The 15936-nt window shown below is 35.9% G+C and overlaps 1 protein-coding gene across 6 annotated transcripts in view; it reads left to right on the top strand.

Annotated features, from left to right (window-relative positions):
* Positions 1-15936, top strand: part of LPIN2 (lipin 2) — a 42207-nt gene that overhangs the window by 20585 nt on the left and 5686 nt on the right. For all 6 annotated transcript variants that reach the window (XM_063326647.1, XM_063326643.1, XM_063326644.1 and 3 more), the window contains 11 exons: positions 605-903; positions 4900-5007; positions 8693-8816; positions 9470-9791; positions 10029-10128; positions 11317-11504; positions 12713-12806; positions 13171-13240; positions 13351-13440; positions 14189-14271; positions 15375-15519. In XM_063326647.1, coding sequence (XP_063182717.1) covers positions 605-903; positions 4900-5007; positions 8693-8816; positions 9470-9791; positions 10029-10128; positions 11317-11504; positions 12713-12806; positions 13171-13240; positions 13351-13440; positions 14189-14271; positions 15375-15519 — 1623 coding nt within the window. The remainder of the gene's footprint in view (positions 1-604; positions 904-4899; positions 5008-8692; positions 8817-9469; positions 9792-10028; positions 10129-11316; positions 11505-12712; positions 12807-13170; positions 13241-13350; positions 13441-14188; positions 14272-15374; positions 15520-15936) is intronic.

Consider the following 15936-nt stretch of genomic DNA (forward strand, 5'->3'; position numbering starts at 1 on the left):
GGTATAAGAAAAATTCTTCACTATGAGAACAGTGTAACACGGGAATAGGCTGCCCAGAGAAGAGGTGAGCTCTCCCTTACTGGGAGTACTCAACATTTGGCTTGACAGGCCCTGGATAACCTGACCCTAAGGCCCTGCTTTCAACAGAAGATTGGACCAGATGATTTCCAGATGTCACTTCCAACCTATACCTTTCTATGAATCTGTTTCAAAATTAATAGACAGCAGAGGATTTAATTAGCCTATTTTTCTCAACACATTTACTAAGCCTGGATAGAACTGGTGTGCTCAAGGGCAGATAATTTCAAAAGCATTCCACTAACTGGGTATTTGTTCTGTTTAGCTAGCAAAATCAGTTGTATATGTCTGAAACTGTAAGAATACTAACATTCATTTTTCTGAACTTGGGTAATCCTTCTAGTGAACTTGGTCCCTTTCTGGATATCAAACTGGTACTGCTGAACTATTGTATGGTTTTTTGTCTAAATATAGATGCAAGGATTAAGCTGTGGCTGACCACTATTCTGAATGTACAAAACAAAGTAAAAAAATTAGTCTGTTCTTTATTTTCTTTTTTTTTAATTTTTTTTTTTTTTTTGCTTAGGAAAAAGTTCCTGCATATTTGGCAACATCTCCAATACCCACTGAAGACCAGTTTTTTAAAGACACTGACAATCACTTGAAATCAGAAGAAAATGAGAGGACATGTGCAAACTCGGAAATTCCACACCCTGTGGAAACGGAGACTGTATTCACCCCAGGTTCTGTGAAAAAGAAAAAAAGAAGAAGAAAGAAATACAAACAAGATAGCAGGAAGGAAGATCAAATCTCCTCCCCTGGAACAGAAGAGATTTTTGAAATGGAAATAAGCTCAGATGATGAAAAAAGTGTTCAGCCCCTAAGGTAAACTGTCAAATACTTGGTGACTGCTTTCACTGAACATCTAAAAGGTGACTTGTACCTTTTCTCTATGCAAGTAAACCATAAGTTTCAATAGGCTATGGGTAGGCTTTTCCTTGCACAAACAAAACCCCAAACCATTATCTTCCACATCTTTACAGAATCCTTCAAGTTTTGCCATTTTGTTATGAACATGAAATCAAATTAAGCCCATTCTGGTGTAGAAGCATTGTCATGATCTATTGTGAGTCTTGAGGAAAAAGTTTAACTGTAATTTCTTTAATAAATCAGAGGGGTCTTCTAGTTGTTTGGTAACCTCCGCATAAACTGCACTGTCGAATGCCTGTAGTACACCACATCTGAATTTGACTTCTCTATAAATTGAAGTTTACTTTGGTAACTGAAAAATACAAAAATTAATGCTCCTTCGCATTAGTAAAGAGAATTCTTTACATGTGTAGTCATAAAGCAGGGGGGGAATCAGTCTTGTATTTTGAAGTGGATAAACTACTAGTAAAGTGGAGCTGGCGGTACAGTGGTAGCACATACTAATAAGCTGAAGAAGCTTATATGAGTAATAGCTTTTCTTCTATGACTATAATCTTTCCTATCAAGTATCTTATCCTATCAGGAGAGGCTGTTTTCTGTGGAAGTTTCTTAGGCTGTTTAACAAAAGAAGTGGACTTAGTTTTTAGACAAAGCTAGCTGCTATATTGGGTAGCAATACTGTTAAATGTAGTACTGTCTGAATAAATTGAAGATCTGGTCTGGGAATTGGAAGAATGTTTTGGTGTAAGAGACTAAAGTATAACCGAAAAACCTCCTTCAGTGTGGGTCTTCAAGGGAGTCTCAAATTTAATAAGTACCGGTCAAAAACGTTAGTGCCACCAGAAAAACATGAATATCTTAAAAACATGAATCTGTTATCACACCTGTGACCAATAAAACACAACAAACAAAATTTGATTTTTAAAGTGTTTTCTAGAATGTCTGTGGCTTTCTTAGTTCATTTGCCTTAGTTTTCCACTGTCATATGTCAACAAATTGTCATTTAGATAGTCACTGCTCAGTTAAAGTCTGGGAATTGGCATGTTGTTTGGCTTGGGATTTTTCCTTGTTTCCTTTTTTCCACTTTAAGAAAAGCAAGATCCTTGTTCTGTCTTCAGTGTGAGAGTATTAAGATAACAGTAACCACCAAAAATAAGAACAACCATCAAGTACAGAAAGACAGAAAATATAAGCCAAGAATTGTTTTTTCTTTCTTTAACAAATTATTATAAATGTATGAAGAATTTAGGCACGTCGTGCCAGTAATGGCTGTTTTCATCCCGTATTTAGAATTCGTATTGCTATTGTAGCAATTATCTTCATTTGACTAGAGATGAATAAAAACTTGTAGGTTTGACTGAAGTGTCAAGTGTTTAGTCATAGCTGAACCATTGTGTTCATGTGAGCATGGTGTTTCCGTAAAGGTTACTCTGGTTTGCCGGGGGGAGGAGGGGGTTGTACGCTTTACAGTGAAAGACTGAAAAGGCTTTTTATTTGTAAACCACGTTTTTTTTTATACATATATAAACAGAAACAGCAGTAGAAAAGCATTCTCAGTCAGAGAAGAGTGCTAACGATGTGAAAGGCAAATTTTGTTAAAGAATGCTGGTTTGTTGTGAATAGCAATTAAATGCAGGACTGAAATATACATTGTAGTAATGGAAGGCCAGAGACAGTAGGTTTGCGGCTACACGTCTGTGTGTGAAGTTCATGTATGGTTGTTCCAGCGACTGACCAAGGCAGGAAATAAAGTGCCTTGCAATAGACAATACACTGTTTTCTTCCTTGCTAAAGAGATCATTCTGAAAAAATGTTCATAAGCTTTCCTTTCACATCCTGTGGGGATGTAAGGTAATATCAACAGATTTGGTTTGGTTTGGGTTGGTTTTTTTTTTTTTTTTTGTAGTTATAAATACATGGCTCTTGGGGGAAGGGAGGGGATTAAAAAAAAGAAACAGAAACTTAACTAGCTGTTATTAGACATAGCTTCAGATTTCAAAGTGAAACTGGGAAAAGGAAGGCTGGTTTTCCAACAGGAAGGTCAAAAATTCAGCCACAGGTACCAGTCTTATCTAGTTCTATTCTTATAAAATGAAAAACAAGCTGTTTCCTGTTCCTTGGGAAAATCCATTTCCAATTGTTTATACAGCATTTTTAAAAATATTCCCTTTGGCTTTTTTAGCGATGATTTAGATATGTTAGTAGTGCTTGACTTACCTAAAATAATACCAGGAGGACTGAGATGTACACTCAGAGAACATTGTTGCTCTACTGCTAATAGTGTTAAAGAGTTAAAGTAGTTATCTGTCTCTAAAAATCTTACATATTTATTTTATGTATTTATTTAGACCATGTATAAAGTGGATAAGAATGAGAAAAAATGGTAGCACTGTTTATAAATGTTGCAAAATAAATAGCTTAGAATTGATAGTGCAACTCAAAGTTGATGCATACTGATTTTTCCCTCCTACTTTCAGTAATCTTTGACCACACACATTTTGATTTTTAACCTTCAAATTTATCCACTTATGGATGAAATTTGATTTGGTTTTATTTTTGGATGCTTCATATGAACCCATTTGGTTGCTAATTCCCAGTGAGTTAGCACTCAGTAGTATCTAGTATCAATATCAACTAGTATCAATAATACTTTTTTCCTCTTTTGGACATACTTAGCACTGGATACAGACAAAGATAGTATGAAACATATTTCTATCACAGTTAGCTTGGTTTATGAATGCAAAGGATGTACATTCTCTGCAGCTCTCAAGTCAAGCTGTTACCATCGTGTTTCATCATAATAATAATTCTGAATGAGAAGTGGAGTTATTAAGACATTTTTAACGTTCAATATTTAACATAGTCTAGTCTTCCAAATGAAAGCCTTCTACAAATGAGGTAGATCACTGTAACTGCTTAGGGTCTATTGGTCTCTATTGAGTAAGCATGTAAATTCTAAATATTTATGTGTTTTAATAGGTAATGTTAAAATATTTTCTCCATCCATAAGAGAAATTAGTGTTAGCATTCCAAAATAAGTCCAGTGCAACCATGCTGCTAATGGAAGAAAAATGCATTTTCTTTTTTCTTTCATAATAATGGCTTAAAGTGATTTGTATTGTGTTTTATACCTAAATTCCAGGCTTATCTTCCTTGTATTCTATCCACTGTGTAGCCATGATGCCCCTGATCTAACCTCAAAACTGTTGTATCCTGAGAACAGCTATTTATTCAATTAAATTCAGAAAGCTGGAAAAAGATCTGAAGTACTTATGATGGAAATATTTAAAAGGGACTTCTGTGTAAAATACAATGCCTGCCTGGTCAATGGGTCATACTGTTGGTTGGGTTTTGTTGTTTGGGTTTGGGGTTTGTTTTTTTTTGTTGTAGATACTGAGTAGAGTTCCCAGTGCAAAACAAACCCCGCTGCTCAGAAAAGTACAGTACTTTTAGCTACTTGTTGTAGTTCATAAATTCATGGGTAGATTGTGGGGCTGGTACCTACCCCTGTTTTCTTACTGGTTTTAATTTGTGAAATGTGCAGTCATAAAGTGCATTGCCAAAACTCCCTTTTCTATTTAACTTTTTCAGTTTTTCTAGGGTTTACATAGTGAAGGTTATGTGTAAATATCTGTGTTCATCTTTGGGTTTTGATTAATATTAGCTGTCTGTATAAAATGATATAACTTATGTTGTTGTGACTTCTTTAATATTAAACTTAGTATGTGTCAAGAGTAGTAGATTTTTAAACTTACAATATTTTCAAGTATTAATAATTGGTTTTATATACATTTTAAGTTATGTAAAGATGTGTTGCAAACAGTTAATTCTTCAAGGTATACAATTCTTTCTTTTAATCTTGGATTTTTAATAACATATAAGTAACTTTTCTAACTGAATTAGTAATGTGGATATCTTATAGCTGACTTAATGTCCCATGTATCTCCACAGAGGATCCTCAAATTCATCACCAAAGGGTGAAGAGCAAAAAGAATCTTTGATTTATCACTCAAAGGATCATTACCCTCTATCTGATGGAGACTGGTCCCCTCTGGAGAAGTAAGTCACTTTGTAATGTCATCATATGTATAATGGTGAATAATTATTAAAAAATTATTATGCATTTTTATTCATTTTTTCCCCTGATCTGTCAAACTATCAAACGTACCTAACTTCTGATGTCAGATGCTGCATTTGATACTTACTTGGAACTTTCCTCTCCATTTTATGTATTACACAAAATTTTTGTCTTTTTTCTTTTTTTTTTTTTTCTTTCCCCCCTCAAGTGGAAAAAAATCTTCCTTACTAAGATTCACTATTAAAGAAAGAACATACAGTTAATAAGATTTCCTTAGGTTGAGAAGGGTATGTAAACTGAATACGGTCCCTATGGTTCACCCTAGCATAAGCAACACTTGATATGCCATGAAGCAGAAGTGTCGTATATGTAAATTAGAATTTGCCAGGTGAAATAATACAAATTACTTGAGGTAAAGCTAGGTCCTCAGCTTGAATCATATTCCACTTCAGAACAGAGGATTTGCCCATTACTGGAATGCTAACCCAGAGGTACCAGAAACAGTATCAGTTGATTATGGATTCTTACAAATGACGTAATACAGATCACCAGTCAGTTTTCAGTTATAGTGACGAGGGGACTTTTGTTCATATGTTCAAGCTCTTCAGTTTCTGATGATCATGGTATTACATTCCTCTTGCATTTGGTTTCAAGGTTTTTCAGGGCACGCCCTTTGGATTTCACCACTCTAACATCAATCTCTATTTGCATAAGAAAGCACTCTGTCCATATGTGGTATCACTTGAGGTAAATTTCATACTTTTCCCGAACGTTAGGCATAGGGAAGGGCATGTATATAGCACATAGATTGCTGAGCAGTATCTTGATTCATCTTAACTCTTTGAGCGTCTAGTTTTACTGCTTTTCAGTTTGGCTGAGGACCGTACTCTGTTCTTCTGTGTCAGTAGATGGTAGAGCAGAATAGAAGAGAGCGCTTCAGAAAATACTTTTTGAGGTGCATATAATCTCTCTGCTTTGGGTGTTTCCAGGGCTGTGGCCTCAGTAGAGTCTGAATGTACCACACCATGCTTGGTGCCTGCTAATTCCCTCAGTGCATAGCTTCTTAATGAACAGAAGCAGTTGGACAGGAAATCCAATTATCATTCCTTTTTATGTTTTGGGCTGACAACCACATCCTCAATTGTACTTGATGAGATGTAGTCTTCAAATGTTCCCCAAAGGTTTGTGGTTTGTGACTGTAGAGCAGTCAGTGTTTGACCCTGAGGATTGACACAGTGTTGTATGGATTATATCACCTAGATAATTGTAGCACAGAGTCTGATACTCCTCTCCAGCTTACAAAACTCTAACCATAGCCTAGCAGGCTGTATCTGGGAGATATAATTCATGCCTCTCTTCTTGTTTGCGTATTTAGGGGATAGTCTGCTCTAACAACTTGTTTGTGCATCACGCGAGATACCTAGACTCTTTGTAGCTTGGATTTTTTTAACAAGAAGCTATCCAGTACAGATTGCAGTGTAACAGAGAAATTGGCAATTTTTCTTTCCCTTTGCTGTGCGGGGCAGGGGGAGATTCTCTCTCACATGAGCCATCTAGAAGAAGACAAATTTTGCATGAAATTGTTTCTCCTAAGCCACCAAAGGAACATTCTATAATGTAGCTATTGTACAGTTAATAATCAGATTTGGAGTCCTGTCTCTTAGTTGAGGTTGGTCATCTTGCTCTTCAGAACCCTTGCAGGGAGCTAAGGGAAGATAATAGCCTAAGTCTTTTCAATGAGGACATTTCTGTTTGACCTACTCGCTAGAATAAAACCAAAAAGCATAACCATTAACTATTTGATACCTGACACCATAATGTTTTTCCTGTTTTAACAAGCAATGTTAGCATGACTAAGCCCACTAGTACAAGCATGGGCCTTTTGCCTAAAGACTTACCTCTGAGAATGATAATGGAAAACTTACACTTTGGGGGAAGTGGAACAGGCTTAGGTTCTCAAAGCCCTGAATTACTTTTGCAAGTACTGCTGGATATTAAGAATTAGGCTTAGAAACAGGTTAATATGTCTGCATGGCTTCCAGTTGACTTGTGATGTAAGCGAAACAAATTACTTGGCACGTAGGGAAAATGAATTCATATTCCTCCTGAAAACAAATACGTATTTTTATCAATATGTTACTTTAAATAAGCCCTTCTAACAGTACAGAAACTGTAATTTCTGTAGGAAATTGTTAAAGAACTGAGGGAGGAAATATCTAAATGGTTTCCTTTTTGTATCCCTGGATGAAGGGACCTCAAAAGATCATTTAGTCCAACCTTTCATGGAAAATGAAGACTAGATGAGATTAATCTAGCACCGTGTCCAGCCACAAATTGAAAATGCCTTGTGATGGGGACCATGTCCCTGTGAACGTTGTTCCAGTGATTGATTACTCTCACCGTAAAAAATTTTTCTTATATCAAGATGAAACCTCTCCTGGTACAACAAGTACAAAGACAAGTGTTAAGTCCTGCATCTGGAATGACATAACTGAAGAGCCCAGTACAGGCTCAGATCTGTGTAGTGGGGGGCAGCCTTGCTGAAAGGCACCTGAGGGTCCTGGTGGACAGGCAGCTGATCGTGAGTCACTAGTGTGCTGCTGTAGCAACAAAGGCAAATTGGGATCCTGGGCTGCATCCGCAGGGTCATTACGAGCAGAGATAGAGATGTGACCATCTCACTTTATTCAGCGCTGGTCAGGCTGCACTTGCAGTGCTGTGTCCAGTTCTGGTCCCTAAAATTCAAATTGAAATACCGAGGTTTTTATATATATTTAAAAAACAAACAAACAAACAAAAACACACCCCACCCTCGCCCCACCAATACTCTATGAATGTCAAAGTGTAAAAGGAGCATCATTTCTATAATATGCAATGTAATTGCCCTGTTCAAGAAAGCATAGACTTGGACCTGCCCCAACATTAAATGCTGCTTCAAAACGACCTCTTATGTTTCCTTTCCTCCCTAAGATCATAAGAGCAAAATGATTTTGAAATCACACCTTTCTAGCATTTTGTAGAGCAAGATCTTCTGGCTTAAAAGTAGTTCTGGCTAAAATAAATTTCAGAGGTCTGTTTCTGATTTATGGATAACTGCTGTAGGAAAAATAGGCTGGAACTTCAAAAGGTCATGTAGTCCAAACACATCTGAAGGAAATTTTCAAGTAATCTCCCTTCCTTCTCCTAAGTTATGTTGTTAATGCTGTTTTCCCCGCATCACAAATGGGTGTTATTTTGCGCATTTGTCAGTTAGGTTTGCAGGACTTTTATTACTGAAGTCTTGGCACAGCAAGCTCAAATACTGTATTTTTACAGAGGAAAGGAATTTACAGCTAATTTCTGTCACGCTTTTAGGTAAACTTTTTTGTTTTGTTCTGTTTTGTTTGAAAAATGGAACATGGGCTGAGGGGAGAGCTATACGTACACTGCACATACATAGCGATCACTCTAAACAGATTCCTCCACTGTAAGTCCTTTAATGTGATTTTTGGTTTTAACCTAATTTCTCACTATCTGAAAACCCTGCTGGGCTTCTTGCCATGTTGCCGAATAATTGAAGCTCTGTTAAGCTGTAGAAAACTCTTACCAACAGTAGCTGCACAACAGATGCATTTTAAACACTAGCTTTCTTTTTTCTTTTATTTTTTTTTCTTGTTGATTTGCTAGCCCTTTCTCTGAGCCAGTCTGCCCTAAAAGTGATTCAGAACTAGAAGTTAAACCTGCTGAGAGCTTGCTCAGATCCGAATCTCACATGGAATGGACATGGGGAGGATTCCCAGAATCAACCAAGGTAAATATATTTATTGTCTCTAACTTTGTGAACTGAATTTCAGCATATCTAAAGTTGTGTCGTAAGAAAGGATTGGAAATCTGCTGCTGTTCTTCAGAATAATTCAGCTGAAATAGGAAAGTAGCACCTCCTTGTGGCTGGCAGATAGTCGAATTTATTGAGTTCAAAAGCTGGTCAGCAAAAAGTAATTCCAGAAAACCTAGCAGTAAAAATCTGAAACTTTTGAGTTTTTAGTTAGAAACTGAAGAAAGCAACTTTAGAAGTTAATTTCCTTTATTTTAGGCTTCATTCTAGTTCATTCCAGAAGAACCGTGGCCTTGATAGAGTAAATTTGATATCTAACATGACAGCTGGTGACAGAAGCCCTGGTACATCCACATTTATGCTTTTTTCTTGCCATGGTTTGGTCAAGTCAGTACTTCCTCTATGACAGTTTCTTTACTGAACTTGTAAATAAGCTTTTGTAAGAAGCTTCTGTTGCAGGGAACTTTGCCAAGAAGGTGGGACATGTTTTATGTTGCGAAAATACATGTTGAAATTCTTACCTGGTTTACTTCTGACCAGGACTTGTACCATGAGTACAAGTTTAATGTTTCAACTAGAATAAAAAAAACATCTGAAGTGAAAGAATTGACTAGAATTTTGTTTTTCAGATAAGCAAAAAGGAGAAACTGGAACATCGCAGAACAGCTACCATTACTCCATCAGAGAAGACTCATTTTAGGGTCATCCTCAGCTCTGATGAAGTTGAAGATGATGATGATGTGAAAGATTCTGTCTGTACAGTACTGAAACCTGAGCCAAGAACTCATCCACTGCTTAAGCAGATGGATGTTAAAGATTCTCTTGCTTCTGCAATCATAGAACCGCAAGATCCATTGCCATTAGATGCTGATCATCATTCCAGACTGTTGGTGGACCCTTTACCAGAAACAAAGCCAATAGCAAAAGTTGACTCTCCGTCAAAAAAGAAAGGTATGTAATAAAGCTGTTGATTCTTTGCTTCAGTGTCATCTACCAAATTTGTGGCTGTAGTAGAAAAAGTGTAAATGTACCTTTTCAATTTTTGCTATTTAAAGTCTGATCTGAATAAAACTATAATTAAACTCTTAGATTTATAAATGCTACAAGTAAGTCTGAATTTTCCACAATTAGGTTTCTATTTGATGTGTCTGGATAGCTTCATCTTAGTAATCTTGTTAAAATTAACAGGGGTGCACAAGCGAAGTCATCATCAGGGGCCTGACGATATTTACTTGGAGGACCTAAAGGCTTTGGAACCTGAAGTTGCAGCACTCTACTTTCCCAAAAGGTAATTTTGAATAACGGTTCTATGGGTCTAGGGTTATATTGCAGTTGCACTGTGTGAGTTATTAAATGTGTGATTTAGGTGTTTATGCACCAGTTCTGATAAAGAGTTGGACTTCAGGTTTCTAGGCTTTTGTGGAGTAATCAGTACTGATCTTATTGTGAAAATCTGCTTCTGATTTGATAAGAAACACATTAAAAGATCATGTGGGACATCATTAGTGAGAATTTTCATCTTTGTGGAACCTGTATGTTCTGCAAATAAGGGGGGGAGGGGGGGAGGCTAAGTTTAAACTGCACATTCCTTTTGCACACCAGTACTCTATCTTGCCATATTGCTAGCTCTAGAAAAGCACACATCAGTTTATTTGCTGCATGCCCTGTACATCACTTCCAACAATTTTTTTTTAAATATCAAAAAAGACCAACACAAAAAAAAATGCCACAAGATTTTCATGCAAGGCAGCTCAGTCTCAAAATTCACTCGTTTGGTTATTTTTAATGAAAACAAAGGATTCTGTACTCCAAAAACACTCTCTAAAAGACTAACTGTCTAGGAAGACTTCTGTAAAAATACAGCTTCATAAGGAAGAAGTGTTTATTGGTTTATGTTAAAACTCAATTTGTAAATTTTTCAGTACTTGTTGATCACATTACTCGGGATCAAACTAATAACTCTAACTTTAGATGACAATGTGATATTTTTTATTTAAAAGGCCACCTTTCTTTTCTATTGTATTTTTTCCAAACACACAGTGTTCTAAATATGAAGCAATGTCCTTTTTATTCTTATTGTATGGCTTTCAGGTAAAGATGGATGAGCATAGTATTGTTCTGTAAAAATAGAATGTAGAGGATCTCTTCCTCATTTAAATCCAATTTTGTTGCAGGCAAGAGAAATGTAATTATTTCCCAATTTAGGTGAATGTTAGGAGAACTGGAAGATGTCAATCTGCCAATGGTTGGGGGTGTGTGTTTGTGTCTGGTTTTTGTTTAGTTGGTGTCGTGCATGAGTGCGCATCTATCACAGTTGATTTTAAATTGACGTTGTAAAATGATGTACTTAAAAGAAATGCAACAGCAAAATTATTATTTTTTTTTAGTAATCACATATTGTGTTCTGTAACCTAAGATCTATACATTTTCTTTGCAAGTGAAATGCTTATGGAAAATGTGGACTTCTTCTCTCTAGTGATTCTGATCCGGGCTTCAGGCAGTGGACAGAGTCAGATAACCTTTCCGGCTCCCAGTCACCCCAATCAGTAGGAAGTGCTGCTGCTGATAGTGGTACAGAGTGCATGTCTGATTCTGCCATGGACTTGCCTGATGTTACGCTTTCACTTTGTGGAGGTCTCAATGAAAATGGAGAGATTTCTAAAGGTAGGTGAATAATGAAACCATAAACAGTAATAAAGCTCAGGCAGCTAGACAAATGAAGTGTCTTGAAAGCTCTAATTTCTACCCTGCAAAGCTTTCGCTTATTGTTATGTTCACATTGAGAAAAGGGAATGGATAATCTTTCATTTTCTAAAATTCTCAAGCATTTGCCAAACAGAGATAGTAGAATTTAACCTCAATTTAATCAAAAGCACTTGATGTCTTGAAGCTTTCTGTCTCCTTTTTTGCACTACATATTCCATATCTGACCAACCACTCTTGTTTCTGTTTGCAGTTACTTTTAGTCCTACACAAATGTCACAATTCATGTTCTTTCCAGTTCACCTTCTTTCCAAGTCTTTCCAATTTTCTTCTTTTTCAGTTGGTTTAGGTTTTTTTGGTTTGGTTTTTTTCAAGCAATTAAAAAAACATTGACTATTTTGTTGGACCATCTCTTCTCCTGCTGTACTTTTCCTATCCTAAATGTTTGTTAACCTTTAGATTTTTACCAGCTGATGCTTCTCTATTAATCCTCTGGTTAATTTTAATATTGAAGTTGCATGGATTGCATGTACTGCAACATTTTTAGTATTACATTGCATTACATAGTCATCCAGTCTCTAATGCATCAGGTGAAATTTGCATGCTTATTAATAAAGGCTCAGAACAGCTCTTGGTAATGTGGTAGTAATACTGGATTTGATTTGAAAAAACTCTGTCTTCCTTGCAGGGGTCTTGCACTAAAACATGAATTTCTGCAAACCTCAATAGTCACTAGTCATGAAAATGCTCTTAGTATTCAGTGATGAAACAACCTTGGAAAACTGACAACATTTTTCCCCCTCCCCTGTTAGTGTAGTACATAGGCCCCTTACCTGCCATAATAATTTTTAAAGAAAACTTGCTTAGACAAGCATGGCTCTCTTTTTCCAGCCAGTGAACTGAATTATTTCCTTCCTCCTCCTTATCATCCCTCTTCTAATTTCTTAATTCTCATTACTGTGGCTCTTGAAGTGGTATGAGGTTTCCCCTGTTACTGAGGAGGCAGTCACAAGACTCTTAACAGGTAGGCTGTATTAGCATGTCTTGAATGATGTTGCAAGATTGGCAAAGACTCTGAAATGACAGAAAGCATTTTCCTAGATACAAACTAATCAGACATCTTGGGATTTTATATTATTATTTCTAATTAAAATCTGCTTCTATTGCAGAAAAATTCATGGAACATATTATTACTTATCATGAATTTGCTGAAAACCCTGGACTGATAGACAATCCTAATTTGGTAATAAGGATTTATAACAGGTAAATTCTCTATATCATGTAATTAGGTCATAGAAGATCTCATTTGAAATCCGCTCTTTAAAGTGAGTGCATTTCTCAGCTTCCATTGCAATTTGTGGTTTTGGTGGATTTGTTTCTCAGTCCCAGAGAATGATTTTGAACTGAAGATTTGCATTAAATTTAGCTTTAACTGAAGTGAGATTTTTTTTCAGCAATTACCACTGATGTTGAGTTGTATATATTAAAATAACTTGCTTGCAGAACTTTTAGTTGTTAGCAGCAAATATATATTTTAATCAACCAAAGGGCAGTTTGTACACTGATATATTTATTGACCTCTAGTCAGATTTTGTAATACCTTATCAATAACATGTTTTTAAAACAGGTATTATAATTGGGCATTGGCGGCTCCAATGATTCTGAGTTTGCAGGTGTTTCAGAAGAGTTTGCCTAAGGTAAATAGATACATCTATACTTTTTTTTTGAAGACTTTGTATGTTGTAGCACATGATTGTCTCTTTATTTTGTTCCTCTATACAAATTAAAAGCATGCCTAATTTTTCAGGCTACTGTTGAGTCTTGGGTCAAAGAAAAGATGCCAAAGAAGTCTGGAAGGTGGTGGTTTTGGCGCAAGAGAGAAAGCATGACTAAACAGGTAACTGAGAGCTATTTTTATTTTTTTTATTTTTTTTTTTCTTCCCTTAGCTGTTAAAAGACGAAAAAAATAGTGATTTGTCAGAAGTGCCTCAGAATGCAGTTCATACAGCTCTGTGTCACTGATTGCCAGCTGAGAGTTACTTAGTGTTGCAGTAGCTGTAGCTGCACTAGTCTTAAATACCATATCCTTATTTGCTGTTACTAGTGGTTTCAAGAAAATTTATTGTATTCAGCTGTTGCACAATATTCTTAAAATTTTTTTTTCTAAGGCATAAGCAGTTGTCGGAGCTACTCTTCAGTCACTGCAGTTATGTTTTAGGAATGTATACACAAATAAATAAGTAGCTGCTATGGTGCATAATAAATGTTATGCTGAGACACCCCATTTTAGACTCATATTTTAGGCACATACTGAAGGCTTAGAAAGCTTCAATTTACTTCTTCCCCAAACCAGTGAATTTTATAAGCTTAGAGGCTGACAGCTCCTTTAATGCTAAATTCATGATGTTAAACTAGCAGTTCTCAACTCCAGGCATGCAGTTTTGTTTCATGAAATAATAAAGTGTTTTAATGGATCATCTCTTCATAAGCATAAATAATAATTTACAGAATGAGCGATTCTGAGGCTTAATATACTTTATGTACTACATTGATAGCTATTTGCATAAGTGTGAACTATGAATTCACTTGGATCAGTTTAAAATGCTTAAAATGTCAATATGTTTTTTATTATCATATTGCTTTAGATACCGGAGGCAAAAGAGGGGAAAACTGAGACGCAAAGAGCAAATGAACTGCCAGCAACTATAAAAGAGCAAGTTAATAGTAGGTGTGTTCCTGTCTGAAGACTATTTTGTGGACTGAATAGTGTCTTCCCCTGCCCCCGCCTCAAATGAGGAATTCAGTAGAAATTTACTGTGGGAAGAAACATTTTCCTCTACGCTACTGAAGAGGAACCAGATGTGTTTAGTAAAATAACGTAGCAGCAAACATTGTAGGAGCTACAAATACACTACAATTATTTCTTAAATCCTATTGTGTTTACTTCTTAAATCATAACATAACTGACAGAACAACACAGACATATATGGTAACCTTTAGCAATGGGCCACTACTCTGTAAATATGGTGGTATTGTTTCTGAGATATTGTTTGTCTTTTTTTTTTAAAAAAGCCTAATATTGTATGAATAATTTAAACCATGTGCAATTTTCTGTAACATTAAATAATTGGAACAATAAAACAGTATTAATTACAGTGCGCAAGTTGCCCAAGATTGTGGTTGAAAACTAGCAAGCAGTATTTAGTACAGAACTGTCCCAGTCTAGGTAATTTATTTTGCATTTTCATATTCTCCCATGATTTTATGGAGGTACTTGTAAATGTTGTTGCTGTCTTAAAGATTTGAAAAACCATATTGTGATGGAATACTTCAGAGAAATTAAATGCTGCTTTTAATCTTGAAATCTCTAATTAGCAGAAAAATAAGTCTGAATAAACTTAAAAGGTGAGCTACTCCACTAACTTATCACCCACCAGTTAAATTATATAGTTAACTGTGGCAGCTGTTTAAAAAAACAAAAACTGTTACTTATTCAGTATCCCTTTTCATCTGCAGTTTACTTAATTCATCAACACAGTATTAGTGGCCGCTTCACACTGTGTCTTTACTAAACCCATCATGTGTGGAGCCAGTTAGTAATAATAATGTTTAGAGCTCCACCAATGCTAGCATGTGTTACAAGTCTTACTTGCTTATTGACATATACTGGCTTTATCTGGGCATTCACTAGACCATGGATTTTGTTAATCCGTGCTATCAGGCTAGTAGTAAATCCTCAATGTAAGCAGAAATCACTGCTGCGTAGGAATCTTACACCATTAAAGAAGGATTTTCTGTAGCTTACATTTATTCTGGTTGATGTCATGTTAGACCTCCAGAAGATGATTCTTCTAGTGATGAAACGTCGCAGGAGTTGAAGGAGTCCCTGAAAATAGATTCTGCCCCAGTAGAGCATCCAACTCATGGGAATATTACATCTTACAAGAAGTCACTTAGACTGTCTTCGGACCAAATAGTAAGTAGCATGCCTTTCTTGTAGATGAGATGCTTCATAATTCCATTCTGATTGTAAGAGTTGGACTTTTACTGCTTTTTAGAAGCAATTTACAAGTACATTTCACAAAATAAAAAATGATCTTTGGGTTACTTTTCTAGCAGTAGAAAATAAGAATGGGGAAATCTAAAATGAAATTTAAATCTCTTCCTGTGCTAGTGTGGGCAGCTGCAGGGAATATTTGATTTTTTTTTTCCTGTTGTTTTTTTTAAGAATATGAGTTTGGATTAAAAAAATAATAATTTCTTACAAAGTTCTATAATCAAACATCTATATTAAGATGTTGCCAAAAAAGTGGCATTGTTGGCTTCTGCAGTTCGGATATCCTGGGATCTGAACAGTCTAATAACGTACATTTAAATTGGTATGCAGTTTATT

Source organism: Chroicocephalus ridibundus, chromosome 2 (assembly GCF_963924245.1).
Source record: "Chroicocephalus ridibundus chromosome 2, bChrRid1.1, whole genome shotgun sequence".
NCBI lineage: Eukaryota > Metazoa > Chordata > Aves > Charadriiformes > Laridae > Chroicocephalus > Chroicocephalus ridibundus.